Source organism: Musca vetustissima, unplaced genomic scaffold (genome assembly GCF_032173495.1).
Source record: "Musca vetustissima isolate MV318-11 ecotype Yass unplaced genomic scaffold, APGP_CSIRO_Mvet_v1 utg7685, whole genome shotgun sequence".
In the NCBI taxonomy this organism is placed as follows: Eukaryota; Metazoa; Arthropoda; class Insecta; order Diptera; family Muscidae; genus Musca; species Musca vetustissima.
The window spans coordinates 475,167-488,311 of NW_026887687.1; the positions used below are offsets into that span (position 1 = coordinate 475,167).

Consider the following 13,145-nt stretch of genomic DNA (forward strand, 5'->3'; position numbering starts at 1 on the left):
GCTTGTCTTCTGTACAATGACCTTCTGTTCTACTGATTTTTTAATCATCGCACTACCTAATATTTTCTATAATGACCAGTAATTCTGGTACTTGCCTCACAAATGATCAACATTTTGGATATGTGCAAATCGTAATTAAGAATCAAAATTAAAAGTGTTTAAAAACTCTATATTTCATCTGAAGATGGGGTCTATTCGGCCACGCTTTCCGTTACCTCTTCCTAGAATCCAATCCCTCTGGTACCTTCTCCATAAATTGTCACATTTTTGAAAAATAAAACTGAAATGAATTTTTGATTTCATATATCTTCAAACGTGGAACAAAATATTCTTTAATAAATCCACGCCTCTTATGTACCCCAATAAAATATTCTTAAATAAATCCACGCCTCTTAGGGACCCCAATAAAATATTCTTAAATAAATCCACGCCTCTTAGGGACCCCAATAAAATATTCTTAAATAAATCCACGCCTCTTAGGAACCCCAACAAAATATTCTTTAATAAATCCACGCCTCTTAGGAACCCCAACAAAATATTCTTTAATAAATCCACGCCTCTTAGGAACCCCAACAAAATATTCTTTAATAAATCCACGCCTCTTAGGAACCCCAACAAAATATTCTTTGATAAATCCACGCCTCTTAGGAACCCCAACAAAATATTCTTTAATAAATCCACACCTCTTAGGAACCCCAACAAAATATTCTTTAATAAATCCACGCCTCTTAGGAACCCCAACAAAATATTCTTTAATAAATCCACGCCTCTTAGGAACCCCAACAAAATATTCTTTAATAAATCCACGCCTCTTAGGAACCCCAACAAAATATTCTTTAATAAATCCACGCCTCTTAGGGACCCCAAAAAATATTCTTTAATAAATCCACGCCTCTTAGGGACCCCAAAAAAATATTCTTTAATAAATCCACGCCTCTTAGGGACCCCAAAAAAATATTCTTTAATAAATCCACGCCTCTTAGGGACCCCAAAAAAATATTCTTTAATAAATCCACGCCTCTTAGGGACCCCAACAAAATATTCTTTAATAAATCCACGCCTCTTAGGGACCCCAAAATATTCTTTAATAAATCCACGCCTCTTAGGGACTTGAAAAATATTCTTTAATAAATCCACGCCTCTTGAGGACCATTAAAAAATATTCTTTAATAAATCCACGCCTCTTAGGGACCCCAACAAAATATTCTTTAATAAATCCACGCCTCTTAGGGACCCCAACAAAATATTCTTTAATAAAAATCCACAAAATATTCTTTAATAAATCCACGCCTCTTAGGGACCCCAACAAAATATTCTTTAATAAATCCACGCCTCTTAGGGACCCCAACAAAATATTCTTTAATAAATCCACGCCTCTTAGGGACCCCAACAAAATATTCTTTAATAAATCCACGCCTCTTAGGGACCCCAACAAAATATTCTTTAATAAATCCACGCCTCTTAGGGACCCCAACAAAATATTCTTTAATAAATCCACGCCTCTTAGGGACCCCAACAAAATATTCTTTAATAAATCCACGCCTCTTAGGGACCCCAACAAAATATTCTTTAATAAATCCACGCCTCTTAGGGACCCCAACAAAATATTCTTTAATAAATCCACGCCTCTTAGGGACCCCAACAAAATATTCTTTAATAAATATTAGGGACCCCAACAAAATATTCTTTAATAATAAATCCTATAGGCTTATGGTATATGTGTATCTGTCGGCAAATAACGAGTGATACACTATTGCTTTGATAACAATCTGCCTTTTTTTGTCTTCAATTACTAAGCATTAATATACCATCATTTTTTTTTATAAATTGATTTTACCAGAAAAAATTAAAAATACGAGCATGTTAAACAATATCAAAATTCTAAACAAATATACGATCTTATTGTATTTGGCCCAATATACACCAGAATAAAGCTCGCCAGAACAGCAAACGGGCAAATGGGCGAACAAATTCTCTATTTTTACGCTCACATCATATCAGTCGTCAGAACATTTCGTGTCACAATCAAATTGTGGAACTATGCATGAGTGGTATTGTGTGTTCGTTCGTTCATGTGTGTATGTGTGTCGGTTGGCAGGTTAACTTGTAGTTCTACGAGTCGGCTACCAGATGACTAAATAATATCAGTTAGCTCTATTAACGTGTAACGACCGACTTGGCTAGATAGTGTGTCTCTGAACATATTTGTGGGGGGTGATTTAGATAGTGTCGCTGTCGCAATTCCGCATACTATTTAGCAAATGCTATTTTATTTGTTATTTTGCTAACCATAGTAGGTGACACATACATACATATGTCTGTATAAAGATAAGACGCGTGTTTGAAGTTATAACAAATATTTATCAATGTTAATGTTTGTTTAATTAGATCTGTGTTATTTGAATCTGAAATTAAAATATAGTATTAAAATATGTTTCGCATCGGATAACCTATTTTTATTCAATATTCAATTCAAGGGACTAGCGAAATTGGTCGCTTTAATTGGCCGAATTGGTCGCTTTATCGTTATAAACGATATCAAATATATGGCAGAATTGTGACGTTTTAACCGATATTTCATTATAAATGATTTCAAATGTACGTGGAATTTGTTATACCATAAAACCTTTATAAACTTTTTTCAGGTTCTTTAATGCCTATCCTTGGAATATAGGTATATTATTATAAATCATACGGACTTCTTCAAATGTCCTACTGGTAGAAACCCTTAAATTGAATGGTAAAATTCTATTGATCTTAAGTAGAATGCTATTAAATTGATAGAAATCTATATAAGTAGACCTGCTGATCACCCACTATAAATGGAGCTTCCGATATTCTATTGTAAGAACTTTAGACTTTTTTCTGACCTTCTGGTCTTCTATTGCAAAAATACTTCTGATATTCCAATGTAAGAAGATCTTCTGGTATTTTTCTGCTATAAGCCGATTTTCTACCACCTGGCAAATGAGCATACACTATGTTGAAGACTTGTACCTTTGCATACATGTATCTGAAGACTTAAAGAAGAACATAGTTTGGCAAAGCGTTGTTTTTGTTTTTGCAAATAAAGAAAAGTCCTCCATTTCAACGGCGACGATCACTGGTACATCCAAATCTCAAAATTCCAATGCAACTAGAAAGAGTACATATCTGGCTTTGGGTATGGATTGGGATTATTGACGTCGCTCGATAATGGCGGTCTTAAGAAAATTATTTTTTTTGGAAAATCGCCTAAGCTGGGAAATGAGGTCAGGATTATATTTATATTAATTCATACTATAGCTATGTAGGTCCAGAATAAAGTGGTAAAATTTGGAACATATTGAATAAATGGTTTTTTATTTTAAATCAAATTAAATTAAAAAAATCTCTGGTGTAATAAGACTTTCCGTTGTTCTTCAGTAGTAAGACTTTCTGGTCTTCATCTATAAGAAAACGTTCAAGTTTGTGATCATCTAGTCTTCTTATCTTGATCTGTAAGCGGACCTTCTTAGCTTCTAATGGTCAAAAGACCTCCTTCTGTTAGAAGTCTAGGAGACCTTCTGGTCTTCTACTGTAAGAAGATCTTCTGGGTAGGAAAATTTTGGGGTTCTTCGTAAGAAGATCTTCTGAACTTTCACTTTAAAAAGGCCACCTGGTCTTATTTTGGTAGAAAGACTTCTGGTTTTTTTTTTGTTTTTCTACTGATCTTCTATTATATGAAAAATTACTGCTCTCATAAAAACAATACATTCTGATCTTCTTTTTAAAGAAAACCTTCTCATATTTTTCTGTAAAATAAATTTCGGCTCTTCAAAGAAGACTTTCTAGATATGTTCCGTTCTTCTTATGTTGGAGACCATTTGGTTTTTTACCGTAAGAAGACTTTTTGGGATAAGACCTTTCTAAGGGTTCTTCTGTAAGACGATTTTCTGCGATTTCGCTTTAACGAGTCCACCTGGTCGCCCTCTGTTAGAAGGACCTCTGTTCTTCTACTGGTCTTCAATTATAAGGAGACTTCCTGGTCTTAAAAAATAATACAAATACATCTTTTTCTTAAGAAGTCCTTACGATATTTTTCTGTTTTTTATTAAGAGGACTCTTTGGTTGTCTTCTGTACGGTGCCCTTGTGTTCTTCTTCTACTAAGCAAACTTTCTGTCCTTCTTCTGTAAGAATACCTTCTTTTCCTCTAAAATAACACATTCTGATCTAATCTGTTCTTTTGATAAGGTGCTCTTCTTGTCACATATAAGCAGAGATTCCGATCGTCTACAAGAATATTTTCTATTTATGTAATATGGTGAAATTCTTCTATAATATGAACTTCTTGTCTTCTTTAAAAGAGCCTTCTGACATTCTGTAAGAAAATTTTCTCTAAGAATAACTTCTTTGAAAATCGGAAGGTACTTTGGTAAGAAGACTTTGTGAACACGTGGACAAATACAGTGGTTGTCAAAACATATGCAACTGAAAATGAATATGTGGAAATATTCTAATGTTTATTTGAATTTTAAAAATAGGTTAACTTGGTATCTTTCAATGCTTTAGGTTCAGTTGAAACTGTACAGTATTTTTCGGTTAATTGACCCTACGGTTAATTGGTTTCCCCGCTTAATTGAACCACATGATGGGACAAAAAAATATTGCATACGAAAACACATGTAAATTTCCTCGGATAATTAAACCCTGTTAATTGATTTTCCCGTTTAATTGGTTCAAAATGCATGTCATCTAATATAAATTTCCCCTTATTTTTCACCAGTTAATTGCATTTGTATTGAAAAATAATCTGGCATTTTTATAGACCCATGGTTACATTTTAGAATATGCATAGAATCACTTTCTGAGTCGATTTATGCATGCCCGTCCGTCTATAAACAAAGTGTAGGTAGCATTTATAATCCGATTTCGATTTCCAATTTCGTGAAGATCGGTTCAGATTTCAATATAGCTTCCATATATATTTTCGTCCGACCTTAATATTTTTCGATTTGCACGAAATTTTGCATAGCGTACTGAATTAAGTCTAGAATGATTTGTGCTAGTTTTGTAAAAATCGGTTCAGAACTAGATATAGCTCCTTTATACATGTATTTTCTTCCGTTTTTATTTAAGTTGTGTGCGAAAGTCCCAAAGCTTGTCCAATTTTCACACAATTTTGTACTATGTACTGAAGTTAATATAAATTAATCTCTTATAAGTTTCGTTGAAATCGGTTCATATTTAGATATAGCTCCCACATATATTTTCGTTGGATTTTAGGTAAATGGTGCACCAAACTTCCAATTTGAAATTTAGCATAGGTTGTAAAAAGCCATATGGATGGATTGATGTTAGTCGGTTCACATAAATATAGATAGATAAAGATCACATATTTAATATCGTTCAAGTTCATGTCAATGTTCCTCGAAGAACGACGTCTATTAGGATACATATGTGGAATACACCAAAATGGTGAAGGGTATCATATAGTCGGCCCAGTCCTTACTGGCTTTACATACATATTTGACATCATTTATGAAAAATTCTATGGTACATCTCTACTAATTGAAAACATATGTTTATTTCTATGGAAAAGCCGCGAGAAATCATATTTGTTAAATTTGTATTTAACAATAACATTAGAAATTAATTTCGCCGAATTATGCGTGATTTCTGTAATTGAACAAACAGTTCAATTAAGCGGGTATCGGATAATTGGTTTCTCGGTTAATTGAACGAAAAATTGTGCAAATTTTGATGTGCAATTAACCGAAAAATACTGTAATTGTAAATTTTCCCAGAAATGTTTGCTATTTTGCTGTAAAATATATTGACAAAATGGATAACTCGATTTTAGCTGGGCCAAAACATATGCAAGTCATATGCAACTGATCAGGAATACATATACTCTATACTCATAAAATGAGAAATTTTAATATATCCTCCATCATATGGCGAAGGATATAAAATGTTACCTATGATTTCATTGTAGAGAGACTTCCATAATTAATGGTTCTCCCATATCTCATAGAATAATTTCCATATATATTTTTATTATATATTCCAATTGGTCTATTATACGCTCATCAACCTATTGACAATATCAGTTTAGTTACTCTTCTTAGTTGGAACGAACACCCACACACTCTCTCCCTCTCTATATTTCTCTCAGCATTTGATGGAAAGGTGCAAATAATCAAATCACAATACAGGTGAGTGTCATAACGTACACTCAATATTTCATTGTTTATCATCTGTCCATGTGTGTGCATGTATTTGTTAGCCAGACATATTTGATATGTGTGTGTACATTTTAAACACCTGCTCTTTGTTTGTTTACTTACGTGGCTGATTCTCTGAAATGGTTGTCATTCGTTCACAATGACAAGTGTATGTATGAATGTTAACGGTTGTTGTTATCATTTGTAAGAATTTTTTGTTTTTATTTAAACATTTTTATAATACCACCACGGTGGCATGGCTATGGAGTTGTGATAAGGCAATGTGAAGCAAAACTAGAATGTATAAAAAAAATTAAAATTAAGGCCGAGCAAAAAGTCTGTTTTGTTATGACAAATTTGAAAAGTGAAGCTTTAGTTTTTATTTTCCTGCAATTCTCGTTTCGTCATTCGTCCCTATTGTTCTGGATCCTGTTAATAATGTTTTGTGTTAATGTATGTGAGCAATGTTCTAATCTACGTGTTTGTGTGTGGTAGGCAATCCTCTTAGGTGCTACTAATTCCTTCCAAAGAATAATGCAGCTATTCTGGTTATGTACGGCTTTGTGTATCTAAATAATTCTCTGGTAATTTATGAAGTATGTACTGTTGTTTAAGATCAATGTGATAGGACTCCCAGAATTTGAATCAATGAACTTCAGTATTTGCCTTTGTAAAAATTGTCCAAAGTGTATTTGTGTATATGTGCTGTGAGTTAATGTAATGAACCCCCTATGTTCTGGATTAACCTCTATTTCAATTGTAATGACAATAATTAGTTATGCTGAGGAACTCTGCCTTGGTTTAAAAGTTCATATGGCTTCGTCGGTTTAGAACAGCAGTAGTCTGATGTCTACTATATTTTATGTAAATTTGTTACTATGTACACATGTGCGTACGTGTGTTTGTTCTGCTTGCATACTTGTTTGTATTTCAGATATGGCATTACTGTCACCCATTATGATACGTTTTACAGAGTATAGGTGAATATATATGAGTGTATGCGTATTATAAAACATGAGTCATAGGGGGTGGTGGGAGAGGTGTTTCTGTCAATTGAGGGGAAAACGCACACACACACACACACACATACATAGCTGCTATGTTTATGAGGTTACTTACATTCTTGTGTTGTTGTGAATAGTGGCTATGGAAACCATAGTAACAGAATTGGGTTATGTAGGAGGACGCATAAAAGAGAACAAAAAAGAAAAAAAAAACATGTCTAATATGTGGTATATACAGTGTCACCCACTCACATATCACACCCTTGAAGTTTGGTTAAACCTAGATATGTTGGGAATATTATCGGATATATATCCATGATAATTTTCACTATTTACGTTAAAATTTCTCTATTTCTGCAATTCATAAGTGCTTTACTGAAAATCTTAGATATATGAAATCCTTCATGTGCGGATCACTTTTGATTTCTAGCATACATTTTATAGGTTTTCTTGACATGTAAGACACATGAATGATTCCATTGAAACTGACATAACTCTGGCCAACTGAAGAGCCAGTAAAAACATAAATGAAATTTATGTTGTTGTTTCAAACCCAATGTGTGCATTCGTAATGTCGAAATGGCGCCCAAAAAATATTGACAGTCTTTATTATTTTCTTCAATTTCCATTGCAGTAGAATATATTACTTGAATGGTCTTTGAATATATGTTATAACGCCCTGCCAGCCTGAGAGTAACAAGGCACGACATTGGATCACTGATTTCGGTTAGTTCTTGAATTAAAATAGGCTATTTTCTAATATGTACCTTGAGCTCGTAGCTGCACAACAATTTAGTGATAAAATGGCGTCCAACAAATATTGATACGATTGAAAATCCTCTTCAAATGTTGTTGTCGAATTAAGGACATAGTCGATTAACTGACTGGTCCATGAGCGTATTTTATAACGTATTGTGAGGCAGAGGGTAACGAGGTACGACACCAAACCCATGACATTGGCTTTGGAACCCAGAATTATCCATGTACCATCTGTCAGACTTTGGGAATTACCGGGCTTATCAGAGGATGTTCGTTTGGCGGATGTGTGGGAAATGTTTCATGCAGGTTATCATAATCCTGATCATGTTCGGCCATATATTTCAATTGTTGCAAATATTCTTGATCGGATCTCAGCAATACCTGACCGGCAAGTTTATATAATTTCGGTCGATCGACAGTCGGTTCAGCGAGGGAGTCAATTAAACCCTTACCTTATAGGAAGGGCATTTATATAGTATAAATATAGATACTAATTGAGAAAACTTCCCAAAAGTTTAAAATATCTTCCACAGGTCTTCTGTAGATAAATTTTATTGATAGACTAACTTATGTAGGCCCTATATGCCTCTTTGACCTATAGTTAGGAGACCTTCTTTAGTTCCTTAGAGCTTTTATAAACGGAAGACTTTATAGATATTGTATTCCTAGGAAATCTTTTATATGTCCTCTTTTTTCTTGTATAGTAAATATATATTATTAGATCTTCTATATATAGTACAACTTGTATATAACCTTTAGTCTTTCTGTGGAGTCTTCTGTATATAAAATACCATTCGTTGTTGTTTTTATGAAAAGAACACCTTATTTAACTGTACAGAACCCCTATTATATTCTATATCAAATGATCTTTCTTGAGATCTTTTTTTCTAATTGTCATACTCTTCTTTCCTCCTGCCCCACCACACAGCTTGAATTACAACGTCCCAAAAGTGGTGTGTATATCAATGAAAGTGAGCCACCAAATTTTTATCCCACCGATGGCATACCCTTTAGTACCTATAATCCCCGGGTGCTACAACAACAATTTGATAATCAACAGCTAAAGAAAATTGACATAATAACGGGTAGAACGTCAAAGGATTTGTGGACTTGGAATTTGGGTTTGCAGCAGAGGGAAAGTGATTTGGATCGTCGTTTTATAGATGCTGCGGTGCATAAATTTGGTAAAAAATTTTGAATTCGGCAATTGAAACATAAAACAAAACATTGAAATAAAAATGTAATCCACAGATTGCAATAATGCGGAACTTATGGTTTATAAAATACCCAATGATTTGGAAAAGACATTTAGGGCCCAGGTAGTTTTTGGTTCCCGGGCTCTCACATTGGAAACACTAATAAAAAAGAAGGGGTAAGTAAGTGTTTGAGTTTAAAATATTTCAACACATGTTTAAAAGTACCAAGTCCTGATAACCAAGATTTAAATTTGATACAAAATCTTTATCTGATCATTCTTTTGATTCAAGATCATATAACCGACCCAAAGAAATGGCCTGCCTTTTTGTAGCCTTCGTAGAAAGTTTTCGTTTAAATGCTGACTTTTGGACTATGGAAACGTTGGATAACATCTTGAAAATGGCTGACAAACTGATTGCCAAAAGCCATAAAATGAATTATAAAAGCCCCGGTGGCGATTACGATATTATACCCCAAATACAAGAGAGGCAAGCAGAGCTGGACTTGAAACTGCATTTCAAGGGTGCCCTGAGATGTGAACCCAACATTTATAAGGCAATGAGTTTGTATTTCAACAAATACAATGCCTGTGTCCTTTGTTCCGCCCACCTATATTTGTTGATATGGAAAAGATGTAAAAATTCCTATTACATTTTCGATCCCAATGGGCGGGCAGAGAATTGTGAGCGGGATTTTGAGAACGGCCGATGTTCACTGATTTCAACTAATTTCGTCGAACATTTGGTCCATTTGGTGGTAAACATTAGCCAGGCTAATATGGACGAGGAATTCCGTTTGTATGAAATCTATTTGAAAAGTTTTGGTAAGATCCCAGAACCCTTGGCCAAGAAACCCCAACCGAAGACGTTGCACAAACTGTGGATTGTGGTGAATGAAAGCTTTGCCCTAATACCGGGTTGTAATAATGGCCTATTTCAACCGAATTCAGATTTAATACCAAATCCATCCATGTTGATCTCGGTCATGGCCATATTGTATGCATTGATCGAAAGGCCAATGGAATGGCAGTCGGATACAGTGGATGAACTAATACGCCTTGGAACGGCCTATTATAAAAGTCTGAGACGCAAGCTGAAATTGAAAGATAATCAGCAGATAAATGTCAACGATCTGCCAGATAAATATGTTTTGGGCACCTTTAAGGCCTCATTGAAAAAGGCCGCTTTCTTCTATACGGGTACCGTTAACGAGTCGTGTAAAAAGTTCATGGATTCTTTGCTGGCGTTTGGCCTGAAAGGTTTGTTCGATGCCAAATGGGAGGCAGCTTTAATACAAATCGATAATTCGGTGGTGTCCACTTGGAGGGATGGTGAGTTGTTCTACGTCTATGATCCATTTCGCCGGGGAAAGGTGGGACAAGTATTGGATCCTGAAGATTATATGTCCAAAGGTTATGCCGTCCTGCAGATGCATTCGAATTTTGAATCTCTTTTGAAAATACTACACGAAAAGGCATTGCAAATGCGCCGAGGTGGAAAATTGTTTTTGCATGCCATCAATGTGGGCTGCATCAAGCCCATCATGGATGGGAAAACAAGGAAGTTGAGGTATCCCAAATTAAAATTGACACCTGAGACATATGTGATTGAAAATCTAAAAGATGACTCCGCGGAAGGTGGTGCTGCAGGAGATCAGCCGGATGATAATAATGCGGCAGAAGATGGTGACAAGAAAGCCAAAAAATCAAAGAAGACCAAAAAAGATAAGAAGGATAAAAAGAAATTGGAAAGGGTTTGCAGCATTGAATCCCTAAAGGAACATGAACGAATACCTCTCTTAGAGGATTCTGAAATCATTGAGCATTTGGCGGAGGCAATAGTTTGCGAAATAATTGATTCCCTTCCAGAATCGGCTGTCGATAGACCGAAATTGTATAAACCTGCCGGTCAGGTATTGCTGAGATCCGATCAAGAATATCTGCAACAATTGAAATATATGGTCCAACACGATCAGGATTATGATAATGTACATGAAGCATTCCCCACACATCCGCCAAACGAACCGCCTATGATAAGCCTAGAAGAAGAATTAGCAAGTCCCAGTAATTTCCAAAGTTTGTCAGATGGTACGTGGATAATTCTGGGTTCCCAAAAACAGCCACGTTTAGATGAGGAACAAACCAAGGTCAAGGGTTTGTTGTCGTGCCTCGTTACTTTCAGCCTCACAGGCCGTTATAAAATATCCTCATGGACCAGCCAGCTAATCGATTATGCCCTTAATTCCACAACAACATTTGAAGAGGATTTCCAATCCTATCAATATTTGTTGGGCGCCATTTTATCGTCAAGAATACCCTCGTTGTGTTTGGGCCATCGCAGTTACGAGCTCAAAGTACAGAGAATCATAAAATCAGATTTGAAGAAACCCTTAAGACATGTCCTGCTCGATTGTCTGATTGACTACAATCGGATTTTGGTTATATGCCAGCAATTCAGTTGTGTCCTTGTCAAGCGTTACAATTTCCTTTATATGTTTATTGGTTATCCAGTTACCCCGGTGGGGTATCGTCAATTTAAGAAGGCCCCAGGATGTTTACTTAGATCCGTTGAATTGGACTCGTTAATAAAGCGTATTGAATTCGGTTGCAATCCTCAAGGATGTGAAATTACCAATTACGTGGTGATACCATTTAAGGTATTCGATATTACCGATGAGGAAATTGGTCGCTATAGGCCATGGCCGAGAAATGTGGAGGAACGCATGTATCAAGCCAGTCTGAATGAACAGCAAAAACGTGATGCCAGTAAGAAATTCAAATTAGAATTTTTGAACAATGAATTACTGGCTGAAAGGGAGCGGCTAGAAGAATTTCAAATGGCCAAGGCGAGAGCGAAGCCAAGAAAAACGAAATGGCCTCGGAATATAGAGACCTCTTCCGAAATGGAAGCAGATGAAGAAGATGATCACACCGTGGTTGCAGATAATGAATATGAAGATGACAACGTTTCGTTGCCAACTAAACATAAATTCGGCTCCCACCTGGCCGAGTTGAAGGAGCCATCACCACCTCAACCTCTGCTCTATGGTTATCATTTACGCCACCAGGACTATCTCTTTAAGATCCAAGGCAGTAAATTCTTAGAAGGTCGTGATGAATGTCTTATGGATGAAATTAAACCCTGCTTCTTTGCCAGTACCCTTGCAATCCTATATGCTATACTCAAACCCCACAATCAATGGACCAGCCAGAGGATAGATCAAGTTATTGATTCCACCCTTATACTTTGCACGGCCATTGACGATTTTTCCAATTCATCGGAAAGAATTGTTAAAAATATCAGTGCCGATGATTACACCTTCGATATATGGATAAAGGTTTTTCAACCTTTGGGTCTTATAGGAGACCTGGGCCAACAAATTGAAAGGGCAAACAAGTTGAGAAAATATTTATTGCTGCAAACGTCAAATTGCACGTACGCCATTTGTAAGGACACCATTTGTAAGGACACCTATTATCATTTATTTGATCCGTATCCTTCTATGCATGTTTTGGATAAAATGCAAAATGGTGATGGCGATGAGGTGGAAGAAGATGACGGAGTGCAGAGGAGAAAAATGAGACCGAAAGCTGTTAGGGGTATTAAGCGTTATCGTGAACGTAATGCCGCCTCATGGATTTTATTTGCGGATTTAAAGTCGATGGTGTATTATATGGATCAACGGGCATGCAGTCCATCGTGGAAGGAAAATAAGGAATATTCTTTTTTGGTGAGTTATACTTTACAGATTTACATATATATATATATATATATATTATATAGATTTCTATAGTAAAAGGACCTTCTATATCTTCAATAGCCTTCCTACAGATATAAAAGTATTCATGGCACTTTTATAAGTAGCACTTCTGGCACTTCTTCTGTAGATCTGATAAAGAGTGAATGTCTTCTGAATATAATATTATATAGTTATTTTGAAGGGGGAAGAATATATGGACCTTCTATTGGCCTTCTGGAGCCTTTATGGATATTTTATAAA

The 13,145-nt window shown here is 35.6% G+C and overlaps 1 protein-coding gene across 1 annotated transcript in view; it reads left to right on the forward strand.

The window, feature by feature from the left end:
• The window catches only part of LOC133335359 (uncharacterized), a 34,457-nt gene that overhangs the window by 20,017 nt on the left and 1,295 nt on the right, over positions 1-13,145 (forward strand). The window contains exons 2-5 of the mRNA XM_061543640.1: positions 8,878-9,133; positions 9,201-9,321; positions 9,437-10,748; positions 10,839-12,875. Of these exons, the coding sequence (XP_061399624.1) occupies positions 8,878-9,133; positions 9,201-9,321; positions 9,437-10,748; positions 10,839-12,875 (3,726 nt within the window). The remainder of the gene's footprint in view (positions 1-8,877; positions 9,134-9,200; positions 9,322-9,436; positions 10,749-10,838; positions 12,876-13,145) is intronic.